At 47.5% G+C, this 18,975-nt stretch overlaps 1 protein-coding gene across 1 annotated transcript; it reads right to left on the bottom strand.

Annotated features, from left to right (window-relative positions):
* Positions 1 to 261: 261 nt before the first annotated feature.
* DNAJA4 (DnaJ heat shock protein family (Hsp40) member A4) lies at positions 262 to 18,615 on the bottom strand. Its single transcript, XM_003275453.3, has 8 exons — positions 18,369 to 18,615; positions 17,877 to 18,015; positions 12,136 to 12,316; positions 9,583 to 9,687; positions 8,387 to 8,614; positions 7,078 to 7,308; positions 2,367 to 2,467; positions 262 to 2,267 (listed from the first exon to the last, which is right to left on the bottom strand). Exons 1-8 carry the CDS (start codon positions 18,446 to 18,448, stop codon positions 2,052 to 2,054), a joined length of 1,281 nt encoding a protein of 426 aa, XP_003275501.2. The 5' UTR covers positions 18,449 to 18,615; the 3' UTR covers positions 262 to 2,051.
* Positions 18,616 to 18,975: the final 360 nt, after the last annotated feature.

Here is an 18,975-nt window from a genome sequence, read left to right as displayed (position 1 = left end):
AACCACATCATCCTTGCCATTCCTCTGCCTGGAATGTTTTCCCTCTGGACCTTTGGACGTCTGCTCCCCAACTGCATCCAGGATTCTGCCCAGATGCCAGCTCCTGGTAGAGGCCTTCTTCCCATTCCCTTCTACTCATTCCCATTCCTCTTGTTCTTCATAGCAGTTACTACTTTTTGTTTGCATTCACACCCACCCCCAAAATAAAGCTCCATGAGGGTGGAAACTTCATTCCATTATATCAACCAATGAGAGGCAAGCTGGCACTTAACACTGTTTATTTGAGCTCTCAAAAAAATGAAAAAGCAAAGCCACTTGTCTCTCATACCAGCTCAATTTTAATTTTAAAGTGACAAATGTACAGGTGGAATAAAATTTTAAGCAACACCCTCCAAATTCCTCTTGCGTGACAAGAAGGAGCTGAATGTAATTTTACTCCATCACCAACTAAACAGTAGTTCTTTAGCAATAATTAGGAAGTCACAGCACAAAAACAACACCCCGGAGTTGTGGTCCATTTATAAATAGATTTTCACATAGGCTTCGTTGGAAGAAGTGATTTTGTATCTATCCTGACCAATGGTCAAAGTGGGCATAGGTGGGCTGTTTCTATACTTTGAGCAAATTATGCCTCACTAGCTGGCAATGTTTTGCGGGAAGCTGGTCCGTGCAGCTGGTTCACCTTACCTGCATGGTCTGATCTGCCCTTTGACCCTCCTAAGGAAGATCCCTGGTCTGAGTGAAACTCTCAGGTGCCATGTAACCAAATAAGGGTAGGGTAGATCTGACAGGTGGCCTCTGCTTTAACCTAGCAGCTTACAAGTTTTTTTGTGACTTGGGGGCAAGAAATAAGCAGTGATGGCTAAAGACTGAGGTAACCCTAAGTTCGAATTGTAGTCTACCTGTCAGGAATAAAATAATGACTAATAATCCCTCCAAACAAGCTACAATTTACAGCAGTAGTCCATACAAACTGTAATCCACAGTGGAACTCAGAGAAGCTCTTACCAAAACATCACTTGAGCAGGAAGCCCTTTGTAATATGGCTGTGCAATGAGAGGAACGATTCTTTGGAAGGGAGCTCAAACTGGGAGAATGAGGTGGAAAACCCTGGGGAGTTTTATGCCTTTGCAGACCCTCAAGTCACCCCGGATTATGGTCAGAGAAGCTGGCTGTGCCATGGCCAAACCAGCAGCATTCTCCCTTGGCTTCTCTTGCTGCACTGAGGCTGCCGGGGACACGCAAGGATTTAGTTTTCTTTACAAGTAAGCACTTTGGTGGGAAAGCACTGCAAAAGTTGTCAACAGAAAATCATTAAAACCCTGAAGAACAAGGTGTGAGGGTCACAGGCAAACAGTTATCAGCATATGATTCAAAACACTGGTTTGTCCTCACCACAGAGCTTGGAAGGTTCAGAAAACTTCCAAGAGAGATGATCAGACACACTCACATTCCATCCACTGAAGGGCACAGAACAGTAGGAACTAAGTTGGCCCTGTTAAGCAGGCACATGCAGCCGTGTCCGATCCACGGATGTGCTTCTATTCTTTAAGAGGATCATCTAGAATCCTCAGAAATGTTATCTTAGCAGCCCTGAGATCATGCCCTCAATAACTCTGCCAAGGGAGTGGGGAGAAACCACAGACCTAGAGATGAGCCAGTATGCCCACTTTGTGCCTTGGGGTTTGCTAGGGGGCTAAGCTGCTAACTGGGCTGTGCTTTATTGGTGACACTGAATTATGGCAAAGCCACTAGAAGCACAAACTGTTGTGCAATCACTGACATCTCAAAAGTATATCCTGAAAATAGAAATGAACAGACTCCATATGCAGACTAGAGGTGATTTACACTTAAAACATTTAAATATAAATTAAGCTATAACTTAAGTTACAACCAAAAGGAAAACCAAAAAGACACTCAGCAATTAAGAATGCTGAACACATACACAGGACATCCCAAACACGAGGCCATTAAAGCGATGCCATTTTCATTGTGCCAACTTTACATTCATCATGTGCTAGTCTGGTGGGGCCACGCTGCCCCGCACCACGTCATGCCGTCTGGCACTGCACTCCAGCCCGGGGCCCGTCTTCGTCCTCCTCATAGGCCTCCCTGTGCTGACGCCAGTTCTGCTCATTGGGACAAAACTCCTGCAGCTCCACCTGATCCATGTCATCTGTAATCCTCACCTTCTGTCGAGGAGGGAGTAAAGCTTCCAGCTGAGGAAGCTTTTCCAGTGAAAGCCAGTGTTTTTCAGGAAAGATTACCTGTAAAGGGTAAGGTGGGAGAGAAAGGTGGCTGTTTTTTCCCCTTCCAATTAAGGCATTTAATAATATGTCCATGACAATGAAACATAGTGAACTTACTAAAAATTGTATGATCAGAATCCCTTTTTCCAGGGGTGCTTTGTAGATGGGCATTCCTTCATCGCACACGCATTTCAGGTCCCCGTGCTTTATCACCTCACCTGCCAGAGAAAGGGTCAAGTAGGAAGCAGGAAGGCAAAGGGGCCTGCAGAGGTCGTTCTCCCTCACGGGAGAGCCTGAGGCAGGCCCTAGTGCCCCGTGGCAGTGGGCAAAGGAAGCGTGGCATCTGACTGGAAAGCTGGCCCCAATCCCAGGTATCCGTGTCAGGTACTGCCTGGGGAAGGGGCTCAAGGCTGGGACTCTGGCCCGTGCTCTGGGCTCCAGCAGTGTGTCAAGAGGGCAGCATGCTGCAGCTGCCATCACAGGTAGGTTAAAACAAGTGAACCAGAAGTCATGACACCCAAGTCTGCATAAAATGGGGCCAATACCCGTCACCCTGCCGCTTCGTGGGGTGACAGGTATCCCTACCATGAGGGGGACAGCGGTGCTCCTCATGGACAGGAAGAAGCCTCAATAGAGTCCAACCAGTCCCCTGCCTGGCATAAAAACTGGCTCCCAGCCACCTGCAGGTGACACCCAGGTTCCTTGGTAGGGAGCTCACTAGGTGGCTTGGCCACTGGCAGTCTCCTTCATGGTCACAATGCACTTCCATACACGCTGCTGAGCTGGAGTCACCCTCCCAGCTGGCACCCGCTGGGTCTTACAGCTACGTGACTTTGGAAGGCATCAGAGGAGTTCAGACCCCAAGAACTCTGAGGCATTCTCCCAAGTCAGAAACTTCCCACTAAGCATGGAAAAGGAAAGCGACAAAAGGGTTTCTGATAAAGCATGCTCTTCAGCTCAGCGATGAAAATGGACGAAGACAGAAAGAAATGTTCGGAAAAAATGGGGGAGACAGTGGAGGCGAATGGAAACACTAATTTCTTCAGCAGAGTCCACTTCCATACGGGACTATCTAGAAAGTGAGCTCTCTCTTCAAGAGGAAATCTTTAAAGAGGTGGTTATGGCTCACGCTTGTAATCCCAGCACTTTGGGAGGCCGAGGCGGGCGGATCACGAGGTCAGGAGATCGAGACCACAGTGAAACTCCGTCTCTACTAAAAATACAAAAAAAATTAGCCGGGCGTGGTGGCGGGTGCCTGTAGTCCCAGCTACTCAGAGAGGATGAGGCAGGAGAATGGCGTGAACCTGGGAGGCGGAGCTTGCAGTGAGCCGAGATCGCGCCATTGCACTCCAGCCTGGGCAACAGAGCAAGACTCCGTCTCAAAAAAATAAATAAATAAAATAAAAAAATAAAAAAAAATAAAGTAAGCCAATGACTATCCTTGAGGTTCATTCGCGGGCAGGGCTGTGGTTCAGACATGGCCTTCAGGGCCTACTGACTACAGGGCAGCAACCCCTTAGCTAAACTGCTCCGGGCTGCTGGCTTTTTGTATTCCTGTTTATTCTTTTTTTTTGAAATGCAGTCGTGGCCGGGCGTGGTGGCTCACGCCTGTAATCCCAGCACTTTGGGAGGCTGAGGTGGGCGGATCACGAGGTCAGGAGTTCGAGACCAGACTGACCAACATAGTGAAACCCTGTCTCTACTAAAAAAAAAAATTATATATATATATATAGAAAAACTAGCCAGGAATGGTGGTGTGTGCCTGTAGTCCCAGCTACTTGGGAGGCTGAGGCAGGAGAATGGCGTGAACCCGGGAAGTGAAGTGTACAGTGAGCCAAGATCACGCCATTGCACTCCAGCCTGGGCGACACAGCGAGACTCCATCTCAAAAAAAAAAAAATACAGTCATGCACAGCATAGTGACCTTTCAGTCAACAACATTTATGAAGATGGCTGCAAAGATTACACCAAACTTTTACTGCACCTTTGCTATGTTCAGATACCCACATACTCAGCATGGTATTACAACTGCCCACAGTATTCAGTACAGCAACCTGCTATACAGGTTTTAGCCCAGGAGCAACAGGCTATGCCACACAGCCTAGGGTGTAGCAGGCTATGCTATCTAGGTCTGTGTAAGTACATTCTACGGTGTTCGCACCACGACGACATTGCCGAACAATGCATTTCTCAGAACATATCCCCATCGTTAAGTGACACGTGACTGGTTTTTCTGTCTCCCCATTCCTATCAGGTGTCGCTTCTTGCTGCTCTCAAGCCCTACTCCCCATGCTTCTGCTTCTAGCTTGCTGGGAGCTGGGAAACTGACCAAGCGTGGAAAACTACAGGTAAGAGAAGAACACGAGTTAGGCTCTCCCAGCAGGTAAATACCTGCCTGCAGGCAGGGCCATCACACCCTTGTGAGCCTCCAAAGTCACTTTTTTAATTAATCCAATCCTCAGCAATGCTCATAACACGCTAAAGGGCTCTGGGGAAGAAGGCATTTCAACAGCAGAAGAGAAGAGGAAGAGGGAGAAGAGAAAATGGTGAAACAGGAAATAAGCCAACACAAAAGAGGGGTGAAGAAAGCAGGAGAGGGTGCAAAAGAGAACCAAGTAAAAGCAAAAACAAAACAAAAAGGACAAACAAATCCCCAAAGAACTCTCCAACGGCAGGTTTCCCGGATGCTCCACCCTTCCTTATAATAAAGAAGGAAATGGATTTCTTGGAATTTGCCACTTCCTTCCCTCCGGGGCTTTTTCTCCACCACCCTCACTCCATTTGGCTCCCGGTTCCCTAGGCTGGGGTCAGCTGAGACAGCAAGGAACGCTGACCCTTGGCAGGGCCCAAGACCTCAAACAGTCCACCCCTGGACAGGACGGGCTTTCCCAAAGAAGTTACGCACAGGTGCTGCCCAGCCCCGGCTCAGGAGGGCTAGGATCTGGGCTGTGACCACGTAAGGGCGTCTTGGACACAATGCCAGGGTGTTGAGCTCACAGCCAGTGGTCTGGAGCTTCGTGTAAACTGTGACCTCAAACTCCTTGAGGGAGGAAATGGGTGCTTTGGGAGGTCTATGGAAGCCTAAGGGAAGGTGTTTTGTTTTAAATTTTCATGCAAATTTTGCATTATACTGCAGTGCTTCCCTCAATCCTTGATTAAGTATATGTATAAAAACACATACGAGTCTGGGCAACATGGCGAAACCCCGTCTCTACAAAAAATACAAACATTAGATGGGCATGGTGGCATGTGGCTGTAGTCCCAGCTACTCGGGAGGCTGAGGTGGAGGTTACAGTGAGCTGAGATCACGCCACTGCACTCCAGCCTGGGTGACAGGGCAAGACCCCTGTCTCAAAAAATAAATGAACAAATTTTAAAAATAAATAAAAACACAGAGCAAATGACAAACCAAATGGGGTAAAATGTTAACATCAGACAAATCATATATGGATGGGTCTCGGACTATTTTTATATTTACAACTTTTGTAAGCTTGAAATTGTTTCCAAATAAGTTTACGTTAAAACTCCACAAACTGATCAAGGCTTGGATATATAATTCTGCTTCCTATTATCTCCGGGAAAGGAGGAACCTGAAAGAATCCAAGAAAGGAAAGAGAAAAAGGAGCACAAGGCTGGTAAGAGGAAAGCAGGCAAGGAGGGGAAGGGGGAGAGGGACACGGAGGGAACAGAAACCCAGGCCTCAGTCACCCCACCGGACTTGAGTCTTATCTCTAGCTGCCACTGCCCTGGGGGCAGGCTTATTGGCGGTTACCTCCCTGCCTGCCCTGAACCCTACCCCTTTTGCACCAAACCTCAAATGACCATAGGAAACGGTAATCCCAGCCCCACGGCCAGTGAGGGGACTACAGCAACACTGCAAATGGCTGGTGCTGGGGCCCAGGCTGCTTCGGTGGTGTAGGGCCGCCACCACACCCATCCAGATATTCTTTACTATGCACAGCTGACCTTGGTGCTATTCAGAAGCAGCTTCAAGTCAAGGTCCCGGGCCTGGCCTCTCTCCCTTCTCAGCCCCTTCTAGGCAGGTGCTCTGGTGCCCACACAGACCCTCAACTGCAGTGAACACACCAACCCTCCTGGGAGATGAGTGCCCTGGTGTCTACAGGGGGGTTGGGGGCTGAGCTCAGGCCTCAGGAACCCTTTCGGTCCAGAGGCATCTCCCTCTGGCTACCATGGGTGTGTGCAGACCAGCAATTCCTGTGGAAACCTCCAAGGATAAACTGATAGGCAAAGTCTTCCTTACAGGAAAATTCTATTTTAAAATGTAACTCATGTAATGAACAACAGGCTACAGGAACATGTGGATGAATCAGCACAAATCACCACTTGATAGAAAAACATCACCTATTAAGCTGTTTTCTTATACAAAAATAAATTTTTAAAAACTTAACTTTAATGGCCAGAATTCATCTAAAATTCAGAGCCCCAAGATTCTTATTTGAGATTTTCCCCCCCAGTTGAATATTTTTTCTAGGAGAATATAAAAGAACTTTATAAATTATCCAGAGTTATTAGGGATAGTTTTAAATTTAGAGAAAACCACGTCATACTAATTTGTGTAACAGAATTTGACCTTAAATGTGAAATCAGGCGAACTATTCCCAACACAAAGAAATAAGAAATACTCAAGGAGACAGATGCCCTAAACACATGGCTTGATCATTACCCATTTTATGCAAGGGACAAAGTATCACATGCACCCCACCAATATGTAAAATATTATGTAGCAATAAAAAAATCAGGCTAACTTGCCAGAATTATTATGCCAAACATACAGAACATCAATAGAAACATACATTTGAAACATTACCTGATTTGGATGTAATAACAAGAATTCGATTGTCCAATGTTTTTATCGTCTTCTTGAAGCCACAAAGAGCTTCAGAAAGCTGAATTTTCATTTTCATGATCAAGTCATGGCCTCGTCTCTGAAAGACACTATGATCCTTCTGATCAAGCACAATTATGACATCACCAGGCTCCAGCTCAGGCTCCTGATCTCCTTCTCCATGAAATAGTATCTTTTGCCCATCTTTCATACCTATGAAACATCATCCCTTTCTGATTAGCCATTTCTCATACAAACCATGCTTCCTTAAAGCTTCTGAAGAAGGAACAGAGTCCTTCAGGGATTCTTTATTCATCAAGTCTCCCAACCTCACACAGGCACAAGGCAGGGAGGGGTGGCTAGGATGGCCAATGAGAAAAGAGGTCCCGCTTCCCTTGGCATAATGTGGGGCCAAGCCCAGCATGCACAGGGAGAGGGGGAATGTGGCTCTACATCCCAGGTTTACACAGCACTCCCTGTCCCAGGCCTGTGATGCCACACTGCCAGCATGGGGTCACCACCCACTTCCCGGGGCACAGGGTGCATGACTCGGAACTGATAGGGACAGGTCAGCCAGCCCTGTCCTTTTCTAATAAGTCAGCTTGCACACTCAAGGCACAGGGTTTAGGCATGTTTAAACCGTAAGTCCTTTAATAACACCTGTGTTGGTTTGGCTGTTGATTCTTTTACTTTTGATCTCATCTCTGATCTAGGATGTATTCACTGGATTGGAAAGCCACAGAATCATCAGGGAATACTTGGAGGACAGCTAAAATGGAAAAAGGCCTTAAAATGATGGCATCAGGCAAAATGAATAGCAGGAGAAGGTGCTGTATTTGGGGGAATCTGATGCAGCAGATGGGGAAATGTGGAGAAAGGGAACATGCAGCCACAAACACTTACACAAGCCCTTATGGCCAATGAGCATCAGAAGCGATCAGGAAGACACTCTGAAAGATTGTAAAGGAATGGCTTGAGAATGTCAGGAGATAGTAACTAACCCAAACCAAGGCCAGGTAAGACTTCCAGAGCATTAGAAAACCTCATAAAGAGGCTGTCTGTGATCTCAAGGAAGTAAACCTCAGCAAGAACACTTGGACAGGTGACATGGAATGGAAATAAGGCCAGGAAGGGTGAAGAGAAGATGACCAGGAAACAAGAGCAATTCATGGCACACCCTATACATGTTGTGATACAGCTCACTTCCCTGACATCTAGTCTGTGTATCCCACGATTAGCACCCAGACAGCATTTCCAGCCAGTGTGGAGCACCAGCTCTGCGCAGCCTCACCTTTTTCAACATGTACCTCGATAATCTTCTTCTCGCGGATCACCTTGGCACCGCTGCAGCTCTCGCAGCGGTCCTTGGGGTTGATGCGCTCGCCCTGGCCCTTGCACTCAACGCACACGGTCTGGATCTGCTGTACCATGCCCGGCCCGATCTGCTGGATGTGGATCTGCATCCCCCGCCCCTTGCACAGCGGGCACTTCTCTACCGATCCCTTCTTCCCACCAACACCTGCAGGGTCAGGGGAGGCAGGAATGAGGGCCATGCTCTTCCCTTACCAGTTTCCTTGCTAGGCGCCATGGCATAAGGGTAGGGAACCCTTACATTGGACATTGGGCTTAGAATTCTATTTACCATCATAAAAAACAATGCAGAAGAGTCTGGAGGAGTCCAGCCAAGCAGATAACATCCAGATGTTAACATCTGACCTCAAACGTTTGTGATTTTGGCTGCACCAATCCAAATTTATTACTTTAGCTTCATCAAATGTGTTTTCTTCTACCCCAGGTGGAACCCGCATAGGCCCACAGATGATTGAGGAGGCTGGGGCTGTGGAGATCTAGAGAACACAAGCTCTGTCAATAGCGGCAGCTACCCAGCTCAGCCAATTCTCTCTGTGGGACAATGTGAGGCTGGGGTCACCAGACACGGCTTTTCTTGAAAACTCAGATTTTTTAAAAATTACAATAATTATATATACATTTAAGTCTGGGGTCAAGAAACCATGGCCAGACTGCTTGGTTTTGTAAAGAAAGCTTTACTGGAACATAGGCATGTCCATTCATTTATGTACTATGATGGCAGAGTGAACTAGTTACAAAAGACTCCATGGCCCGGAAAGCCTAAAATCTGGCTCTTCAAAGAAAAGGTCTGCCAACCCCTAGATGAGGTCAAGTGTCTGATTTTTAATTTTTAAAAATAATTGTCTGTATACATATGTAACAAACCTGCACGTTGTGCACGTACACCCTAAAACTTAGAGTATAATAAAAATAAAAATAAAAAAATAATTGTCAACATGTCAAATAGAGGTGCAGCCCAAAGAAAACATTCATTCAGGCAAAGAGATGTGGCCCTCGGGCCACCTGTTTGTAATCTCTGCTTGACCCTTGCATTTGAAAAAAGGTAACTTATTTTCCCTGAACTATAAAACAAGCATTGGTCAGAACTGTGAGGTTCAGTCAAAAATTAATTTTTACCTTCACATTTCTCACAAATTACATTTTTCTGGAGGGCCAATTTCTTCGTGACTCCATTATATAAATCTTCAAGAGTTACAGATAACTGGTGTACAACATTCTTGCCTTAGCAAGAGAGAAAAAAAATTAGTGGTGTTGAATGAAATATACCACTGTATTAAATACCACCCATATGACCCTTAGTTGTATGAAGTCTTCAGAGACTCAAGACTGTGGCTGGGTCATGCACTCCCTTCCCTGCAGGAAGCAATGCTTCTATTACCCCAGCCCATCCTTCTGGCCCTCAGCCAATAACAAGAGCTAATACCCTCTCTAGCTATGAGCTAATTGTTCAATCATTTATAGAGGCCAACAAAAAGACTTTCCGCCTTTATTTTCTGAGAACAAATCTGAGGACAGGGAGAGCACTAATTGAGAAACCGACGGCAGTATTAACCCACAAAATTGGTTAAGTTTCCCCATGAAAGGAGTCCTTCCTATACATAAATGTTTGACAGCCAAAGTCTCTGGATCTTTCACTGAAACTCTTCCTTGGGCATTTTACTTTCCGAGCCCTTCTGTAACCGGTGGCCAAATGGGAATTCTTTCCTCTGCCAAAATCTTGCTTCTGCACTCAGGACGGTGGGTGTTTGGTCCTCAGGGTGAGGGTGTGCTCCAGCGCCTGCCAGCCTGTCAAGACTGACAGCATCGAGACCCTCCCTGTTGCCTGTGGAGCTCCTGCAGTCACTGAAACGAGCTGTCCTGGTTTACCGGCTGCCAACTTTGAGAGATGACTTAATTAAGGGCATGAAGTTTTTCATCTCAAGACAGTGAGGGAGCTGGACAAGAGAATACCCAAGGTTTTTTGTGTGTGTGTGTGTTTGTTTGTTTTTTTTGTTTTTTGTTTTTCTTGAGATGGAGTCTCGCTCTGTTGCCCAGGCTGGAGTGCAGCGGCGGGATCTCGGCTCACTGCAAGCTCCGCCTCCCAGGTTCACGCCATTCTCCTGCCTCAGCCTCCCGAGTAGCTGGGACTACAGGCGCCCGCCACCGCGCCCGGCTAATTTTTTGTATTTTTTAGTAGAGACGGGGTTTCACCGTGTTAGCCAGGATGGTCTCAATCTCCTGACCTCGTGATCCACCCACCTTGGCCTCCCAAAGTACCCAGCGTTTTATCACGTCCACACCATCAATTATAGGAGCAGGCAATATGCTGAAAGGACAAGGGAAAGATTTTTCCCTAGTAAACACTTTGTGATTTTCAGCACTCTATGTTCACAGAATTGACACCCAAGCTTTTTAAAGCTCAAAGTCAATTACAATGTGATAACAAGTGCTGCCTCATTTATCTAGGGGCCTCTTATTGACCAAAACCACACTTCTTAAACCCCAAGGCAGAGCTCATTTCTTCTGACTTTATCCATAATTGTAATACACTTGGTTATGTTTCTGGTTTCAAGATCCAAAGCAGCCTGACAACAGTAAACTAAACAGGGGGAATGGGAACTAGTCTATTAGCAACCACTAACATTAGCAACTACTAACAACAGTGGTGACAGCCCGTAGCCTGGCAGAAGGTGAGATGCAGAAAAATTAGGAAGAGCAAATCCCGAAAATTAAAACAGTGGCCTGGGGCCATTGAGCTAAGGGCTAAGTTCCTGATTCACCTCCTGGGGATGAAGTTACTACAACTCATAATGCATTCTGAAAAGAAAGGCAGGTCATTTACAAAGATTTCAAAACATAAAGAGATAAATTTTGTTGCCTAGAAAATCCCCTGAGCAGGCTGGGAAATGAGGCCATACTGAACATGGCAAGAGTACCCACCTAGAATTAGACAGCCTGCAGCCCAGGCCCAGGTCAGGGAATATGGAGGGCCACAAAGGGAGGTTGGGCAAGAGGAGAGAGGAACACTCTTGGTAAAGGATCACTGACAACCACATGAGGCGTCATTTACATCCCTCAGCATACTCTGGTGCCTGACCCCAACAGACGAAAAGAAGGCACGAGGAACCTGACCTTCCTCTTTTCTATCCACCACTCCATTCGCTCCTTCATATGGTACTGGAGGGTGTCAGATAATTACTAAATGTACCAAGAGTTTCCAGGTAGCCTGAGGCACTAGACAAGTGATAAACTCTTTAAAGTTAATGATCTCAAAACATGGCAATTGTACCTTGTTTGTTTTTGTTTTTGTTTTTTTTGAGACAAGGTCTCACCGTGTCGCGCAGGCTGGAGAGCTGACTGCAGCCTCGACTTCCTGGGCTCAAGTCATCCTCCAGCCTCAGCCTCTCAAGAAGCAGCTGAGACTACAGGCATGAGTCACCATGCCTGGCTAATTTTTTTATTTTTATTTTTTTGAGATGGGGGTGTCTCACTATGTTGCCCCGGTTGGTCTTGAAATCCTGGCCTAAAACAATTCTCCTACCTTGGCCTCCCAAAGTGCTGAGATTACAGACATGAACCACCACACCTGGCCCAATCATATCCTTTTAAAGCATGATCTATCCTGATTCCAACAACACGTACAATTGTGGAAACCATACAACTTATTTATGTTTCTTTAAAAGCATTTACCTCTTCTCTCTCTAGCCATCCGTCCACCACCACCAAAGAACATGTCAAAGATGTCCATGGGTGAAGAGAAGCTGGGGCTGCCTGAGCCTCCTTCTTTAATTGCCTGCTCTCCGCCTTGGTCATAAATATCCCTTTTCTTTGGATCTGAAAGCACTTCATATGCCTGGGATATGAGTTTAAACTTTAAAAGAAAGAGATAGATTTTTAGAGATGTTTCAGTTGTTTTGTTAAGCAAACCCGCCATATAAACATACAAAGTAATAGAGGTATTCTGTCCCCAAACCCTTGAACTAGCCAGTCTATACATTCTGTACCTGGAATCTGACTTGCCTGTCTACTTACTCCTTTGGTAAAGTGGGAAACACAGGACAAACATATTAAGGGACTCGTGGTAGGGACACAACAAGAATAAGGGAGAGAAGACAGTAGAGAGGGAAAGCTTCTCACTCATCTGGCTGCACCAGACAGGAAGTTGAGACCAGCTAGGATACCATGAGACAGTGCCAGGGGTGAATCTCTAACCAGATAAAGCCAGGACTCTGGGCGTTACCACTGGCTCACCTCCTCATGGTTATCATTTCACTAGTTTACTAGCATGAAATTCAACTACAGGCATCTGTGAGCACCTAACCACGTGCCAGACATTGTATACAAACCTATACTCCTGATCCTCCCCCAAAAGCCCTGCCCCACCCATAGTCTTCCCCATATCACAGTTATTGGCAATGCCAATCTCACCTGTCAACAAATCCCACTGACGCTACCTTCACATTTGCATCTCCAGTACCATAAGACAGACACAATATCCCATGTGTAGCATTCCTGCCAAAAAGTTACCACTGGAACCCAATTGTACGAAAAGAATCAGAAAACCCAAATTGAGAGATACTCTAAAGTTAAAAGAGAAAACTGAATACAATGTGTGATCCTGGATCAGATCCTGCACTGGGAAAAAAAAAAATGGTTACAAAGGACATTATTGGAACAATGGGAGAAATGTGAATCTTTGTTCTCAATGTTAAACTTCTCGAATTTGATAACTGCACTATGGTTATGTACAAGGATGTCCCTGTGCCTAAGAGAAACATGCAGCACTTAAGGCTGAAAGGTTATGCTATAGGTAGCTTCCTCCCAAAATCTTTAGCCAACAGTAATAATAATAATAATAGACAAAACAAATGTTGACAACTTATTTACAACTGGTAAAGCTAGGTGAAGAATACATAGGTGTTCATTGTACCACTCATATTTTCTGCAGGAATATGGACATTTTTAAAATAAAATCAGAATGCTAAAACATGCAAGATGTGTTCCTTCTTACCACACCACATCCACTCTGGCCGAAGGCACCATCTCAGGCCTGGACCACTGCAGTGGCCTCCTCCCTGGTCTTCCATGTTCCCTCCTCGCTCCAGCTTTCAGTGTGTTCTCCATTTGAGCCCACTAATCAGGTCGATCCTCTGCTCAAACCTCTACAAGGCGGCCCACATCACTGGGAGTAAAAGCCAGTCCTAACTTTCATCTATAAGCCCAACTTGGCACCTCTACTTTCCTCTCCCCCTGTGCATCCCCACCCCAAATCTGTGCCAGCTTCACCAGGCTCCCTGCTGTTCCTCAACTCTGCAGCCTGGGCCTCAGAGGCACCTCGGCCTGGTGCGGCCTCCCCACTCACCTCTTTCCAGCCTTAGCTCACAGACCACCTTCTCAGGGATGCCTCCCGGTGATCCAGCTTTAACACTGCAAACCCACCTCAGACCCTCCCAGCCCCCATGCCTGCTGCCTATTTCTCCATAGCATGAACCACCCTCTAACAAGCTGCATCATCTACTGCTTATGCTGTAGCCCCCATTGCAACATAAGCTCCATGAAGATGGGGGGTTTTGTCCACTGCTGTCTAATTGAGCCTGGAACCCTGCCTGGCATGTAGAAGGCACTTGGTAAATATCTGTTAGATGAATGGCTCGATTCTGGGAACTCAGAAATAAATAAATGAGGTAGGGTCTTGGCCCTCCAGAGGCTACAATTTAGTCGGAGACACATATATGGATATATAGATATACAGATCCTATAATGCAGCTGGCTCCACAGAATATTCAGGGAATAAAAGTGCCATGAAATAAGGAATTTGAGAGAGAGAACAAGGGAATTTGAGGCATTAATTCCCTTGTTCTACAGATCCCTGATTGAAATCTAATAAGTAACCAATAATAATAATAGCTAATAAATAATACCTAAAAAATTGTACAATTTAGAAAAGTCTTAAAAAGACATCAGCAGCATATATAAGGCAGCTAGATCTTTTGATATGTTAATTCTCATATCATTTCTGCGAAGAAGTAAGTACCATTCACTACTACCCCTTTCCTCCGCAGAAAACCTGAGGTACAGTGTAAGGATTGGGTGCCTGGTACGGATCAGAAAGCAACTAGGCCAGACTGCCCCTAGAGAGTTTCTGCGTCTATCTGCAGGTCAGGACTAGGTAAATAAGCTTCATGGGAATGTCCACTGGAAACACTCACCAAATACCCTGGATACTCACATGACATTTAGACTTAATAGAATGATCTAAGAATGGAAAAGGAGTACCCAGCTGCTTGGGACATTCAGTCAGAGGCCAGATCTCACATGGGATGGGGGTTCCAACTACCAGTAGGGAGTCCATCCTCTAGGGTCCCAGCCCTCCAAAGTCTAATTCAGCTCCCGGCCTGGAGCCCCTTCTCCCAGTGGGAGACGAGTGCTATGACCAGCTTGCCTTTCAGACCATGATCATTTGCCATAGGACCTTAACAGGATTACTATACAGCTGAGGGGAAAATGGTTTTGAAGACTATGTAACAACTTGGGAAAAGTACTTACAATAAAATATTAAGTGGAAACAAGAAAACAAAATCTCTATGTATCAGGAAGGCCATGTATGATCATCCTGGGGAAAGCTTGGAAAGAAGCACAGAGTGGTCAGGATAATGTGTACTTGGTAGGTTTCCCTCTGTGTTCTAAAATTTTCTGCATGGTTTGCTGTTTTGATTTTTGAACTTGAAAATCTATTATTCAAACTAAAAGGTACAATGAAACTGACCAAAAGACCAAACTCAACTCAAGAGGGTAATAGCCAAGAATATACCCCACATCATTGCCCCTGAAAGGGACTATCTTGGTGACCCACTACCTACCACCCATGCATCTTGCAAAAAAAAAAAAAAAAAAAACAGCCGCAAATAAGTACAGACTCCATACAGAGTGCCCGACAAACACAAGGTGCCCCAATGCTTAGCAACAGGGGACAACAGGGCAAAAAACAAAGACCAACATCCCAACGGCCTTCTCAGTTTTCCCGGCAAGGGGTAAAGAACTGGCATAGTCTATTTTTGAAGAGACATTAATAATACAGTGACAAACTTAGGAGGAAAAAAAAAATTTAAAGGTTCTACCTGTGATAAAGTGGAAAAGAACTACACACACTCACATACACACTCACAAAAGGCCTGCACAGTGCACCCAGCACACAGTAGGGACCAGAAGAGGAGGCATTTGTTGAATGAATGAATGAATGAATGATCTCTCTCGGGGGAACTTTACAGCAGTTTCTATAAATTGTGTCCCCAGTCTCCTCATCCTCTTTGATTTCCGATCTAAATTGCCACTCTCCTCCCAATATCCCTTTCACTGCAATTTCCCTTCCAATTTGTGCCTTTATAGGGCCCTCTCCTCCTACATACAATTTTTTAAAGTGCATTTACTCAGCCAGCTAACAAACATTTTAGCACCTACCCTGCACAGCTAGATACTCACCCCATAAGTGGCCACGGGGGCACAGTCACTGCCCTGCTTACATTATGGCAGGGAATACAGTTATCAAACAAGTAATCACCATTAAAGGAATACAGTTAATCAAACAAGTAATCACCATTAAAGTAGGACGCATGTTGGGCCTGTGGTTCGGTCTACGAGGCAGAGGCAGCCTCCTGGAAGATGTTTTAGCTGAGAACTAAAGAGTTTTATCCCCTTCCATGAAGGTAGAGGAAGGAAAGTATTCCTGGCAATGGGCACATCACAGAACCCCTCCCTCCAGGCTGATGGGCCTGCCAGACCTCACTGCCAAGGGCCTCATTTATGTGACACTAACTCAGTGCCTGGCTATGAATAAATATTAGTTTAAAACAAACCAAACAACCTGCCCAGACAGGTATAGACAGGGTGAAACCTACACATATGTAGTACAGGTCAAGTCTAATTTTTTAAAAATAAAAGCTTCAGAACAAAAGCATATTCAGCTCTAACTGTATACACAGAGGCATGAACTTACTCTTGTGAGTGCTGAGATTTGACCTGAAACCAGGGTCAGGCTTTCCCACATGTCTTTAGCCAGCCTGCTGAAATGTGAAATTAGAAGCCTAGAAGCTCTCCTTAAAGGAGACTGTCAGAAGCAGACTACAATGAATGCAGGGAGCAGGTGGATGAATCACCAGCACCATGTAAAACGCCAGTGCCTTTAAAAGCTACAGTAAGCCATCTAAATATAGATGAGAAAGAACGCAAGTGAGTAACAGACAAATGGTCTTACAGGAAAGCATTTTAAACTTGTGACAGCCACATTCAGCACATGTGGCTAAATATAAATATTCCATCACTGTTGCCATTCAGCCAACCGTCCTGAAGTAGCTTTCTCCAGCCTGGAACAACTAATGCAGACAGGTAAATTTTGATTCCAGCGTCGTTTCCACAGGTCTTAAATGCTACATGGGTGATCAGTGTGGTTTCAAACGTGGCCCAGGTGACACTGCTATCAGCTACTATAACGGCCCCACCTCTCAAGACCCATGCGGGACAACCAAAGTTTTATAAGAAAATGGCAAGAAGTTAAAGGAGAAACGGGAGGGCTAGCAGCCTTTCCTTGCAATGCCTCACCCTTCAATTCACCTATTCAGGTGGGTCATGAGCCTCTTTAGAGATAAAAAGCAAACTTTCTGTAAACAGGATGGAAAAGCTTTTAAGTTCTGTCTCTAAAACGCAGAGCATTTTCAGTCTATGATTGGTACTTATGACCAACTGTGTGTCACCTGTCACCGAAAACCCAGAATATGAGTACAAGCTGATGTCAGGTTGCAGATGTCCATGTCCCTGTTTAATAAACAAAATGGGATTATTCACTATCTGACGCTTCTATCAGGTAGGAAGTAGGTGCACAGAACAAAGCCAGCTAGTCATTCTCAAGAGAGGCACGGCGTTTGTCCAAGGTACCAGCTCAGATTAAAGACACTCATTCCTAGGGTTTATGCATCAACAGAGAACATGAGCCAGTCGTTCCCAGCAAGTACACAACTGTTTGTGTGTACCTCAGTTTCCCGATTTCCAGGCCGCCTCTCCCACAGGGAACCAACACACCCTATGAGAACTGAGTTCAGCCCTGGCGCCTCCCCGACGCCCGAGTCCGGCGCGCACGGCAGGGGCTACCCAAACACTTGTGGAGCGAATGGAGGAATGAATGGGCTCGGCAGGGACTCGCGAGGGGTCCAACTCCCGCACCACATGCCTCCTCTGCGGGCGAAGCGCCCTCCACCGACCGCGCCGCACGGCGCCCAGGGTCTCGCGCCACCTCTGCCCGGCCTGGCCCCGAGGCGCCGGGAGACGGCCTCCCCAGCAAACGCGGCTCAGGTTTCCCGTCGCCTTCAGTGCTCCTGGCTTAATAACCCTCGGCCCCTCGGGAGCCCGGCCCGCGGCCCGCGCCCCGCGCCGCCCCGCACCTTCTCGCCCTCATCCGGGTTCTTGTCCGGGTGGTACCGGAGCGCCAGCTTCCGATAGGCCTTCTTGATCTCCTCCGGGGACGCGCTGGGCTTCACGCCCAGGATGTCATAGTACTGAGTCTCCTTCACCATCTTGTCTCTGCGGGCGGGCGGGCGAGGCCGGTCAGAGCGCCCCGGACGCCCCTGCCGGGACCCTGACCCGCGCCGCCCGCCCGCGCGTCACGGTCACGGTCGTCGCCGCAGCCGCCACCGCCGCCGCCGCTGCTTGTAGCTCCCGCCCGCCCTCCGCGCCGGACCGACTTCCAAGCCCGGCTCCACCGCACTAGAGCCACCGGCTCCTCCGCGGCGGGTTTTATTCGGCGCCGGCGGAAGCTTCCGCAAGGAGACGGTGACGCCACAAAGGCCTAGAACCTTCGCGGAGGTTCCGGCGGCGCCGCAGCGGGTTCGCGGCCCAGACCCCCGACGCCCGTCCGGCGCGGCCCAGCCGCTCACCCGGGCTTCTCGGGCGCCTGCTCCTCTGGCTGCCCGTCTGACTCCCCGGAGCTCCAGCTCTGACTGCCGCCCCGAGCCATGGCGGGGGCCGGAGAAGGCGGCTTGGGCCTGGAGGGCGCCCTCCGACGACTGTCCCGCTGCCCCGACGCCGCCCCTTTTCCCTTCCGTGGGTCCGTGGAGCCGGCCGGCTGGCTGGAGAGTAGGCGGCCTGGAGGGCTGTGTCGGCCGGAGCCCTGTGCCGAAGCGTGGGACTGGGAGAGCTGCCCCCTGCGGTCCCCACCCGGCCTCTCCCCGGGGGTGTGGCCGCCGTTTGTTGGGTCACAGCCAGGCTGAGACCTAAGGTGTGCCTGGGATTGTTGCATTTTTTAGGGGGTTGGAGTAGGTAGGGGCCCTCTGCTGCCTCATGACCGCGAGGCTGTGGTGAACCCCTGGCCTTTCAGTTGAGGTACAGGGGTCCTTTGCTGGCCCCAGATGTGGACAATATCCTCTCGAATGCCCACCACTGGGAACCCTTAAGTCCCTCAAGGGTGAGCAGTGACGCCCCCCAAGTCTGCCAAGGGCCGACAGTGCTCTTTCTTCTCCCAGAGGTGGGAAACTGCTCCCTCCC

This window comes from Nomascus leucogenys, chromosome 6 (genome assembly GCF_006542625.1).
Source record: "Nomascus leucogenys isolate Asia chromosome 6, Asia_NLE_v1, whole genome shotgun sequence".
Taxonomy (NCBI): domain Eukaryota; kingdom Metazoa; phylum Chordata; class Mammalia; order Primates; family Hylobatidae; genus Nomascus; species Nomascus leucogenys.
The sequence above is the reverse complement of the archived record's forward strand: the minus strand, read 5'-3'. Positions and strand labels throughout refer to the sequence as shown.

Coding starts and splice junctions, on each gene's coding strand:
- DNAJA4 (XM_003275453.3), bottom strand. CDS start 18,448: ATGGCTCGGGGCGGCAGTCAGAGCTGGAGCTCCGGGGAGTCAGACGGG. Junction 9,688..12,135: donor GATGGCTAGAGAGAGAAGAG/GTAAATGCTTTT, acceptor TCTCTTGCTAAG/GCAAGAATGTTGTACACCAG. Junction 2,468..7,077: donor TGTTATTACATCCAAATCAG/GTAATGTTTCAA, acceptor TTTCTCTGGCAG/GTGAGGTGATAAAGCACGGG.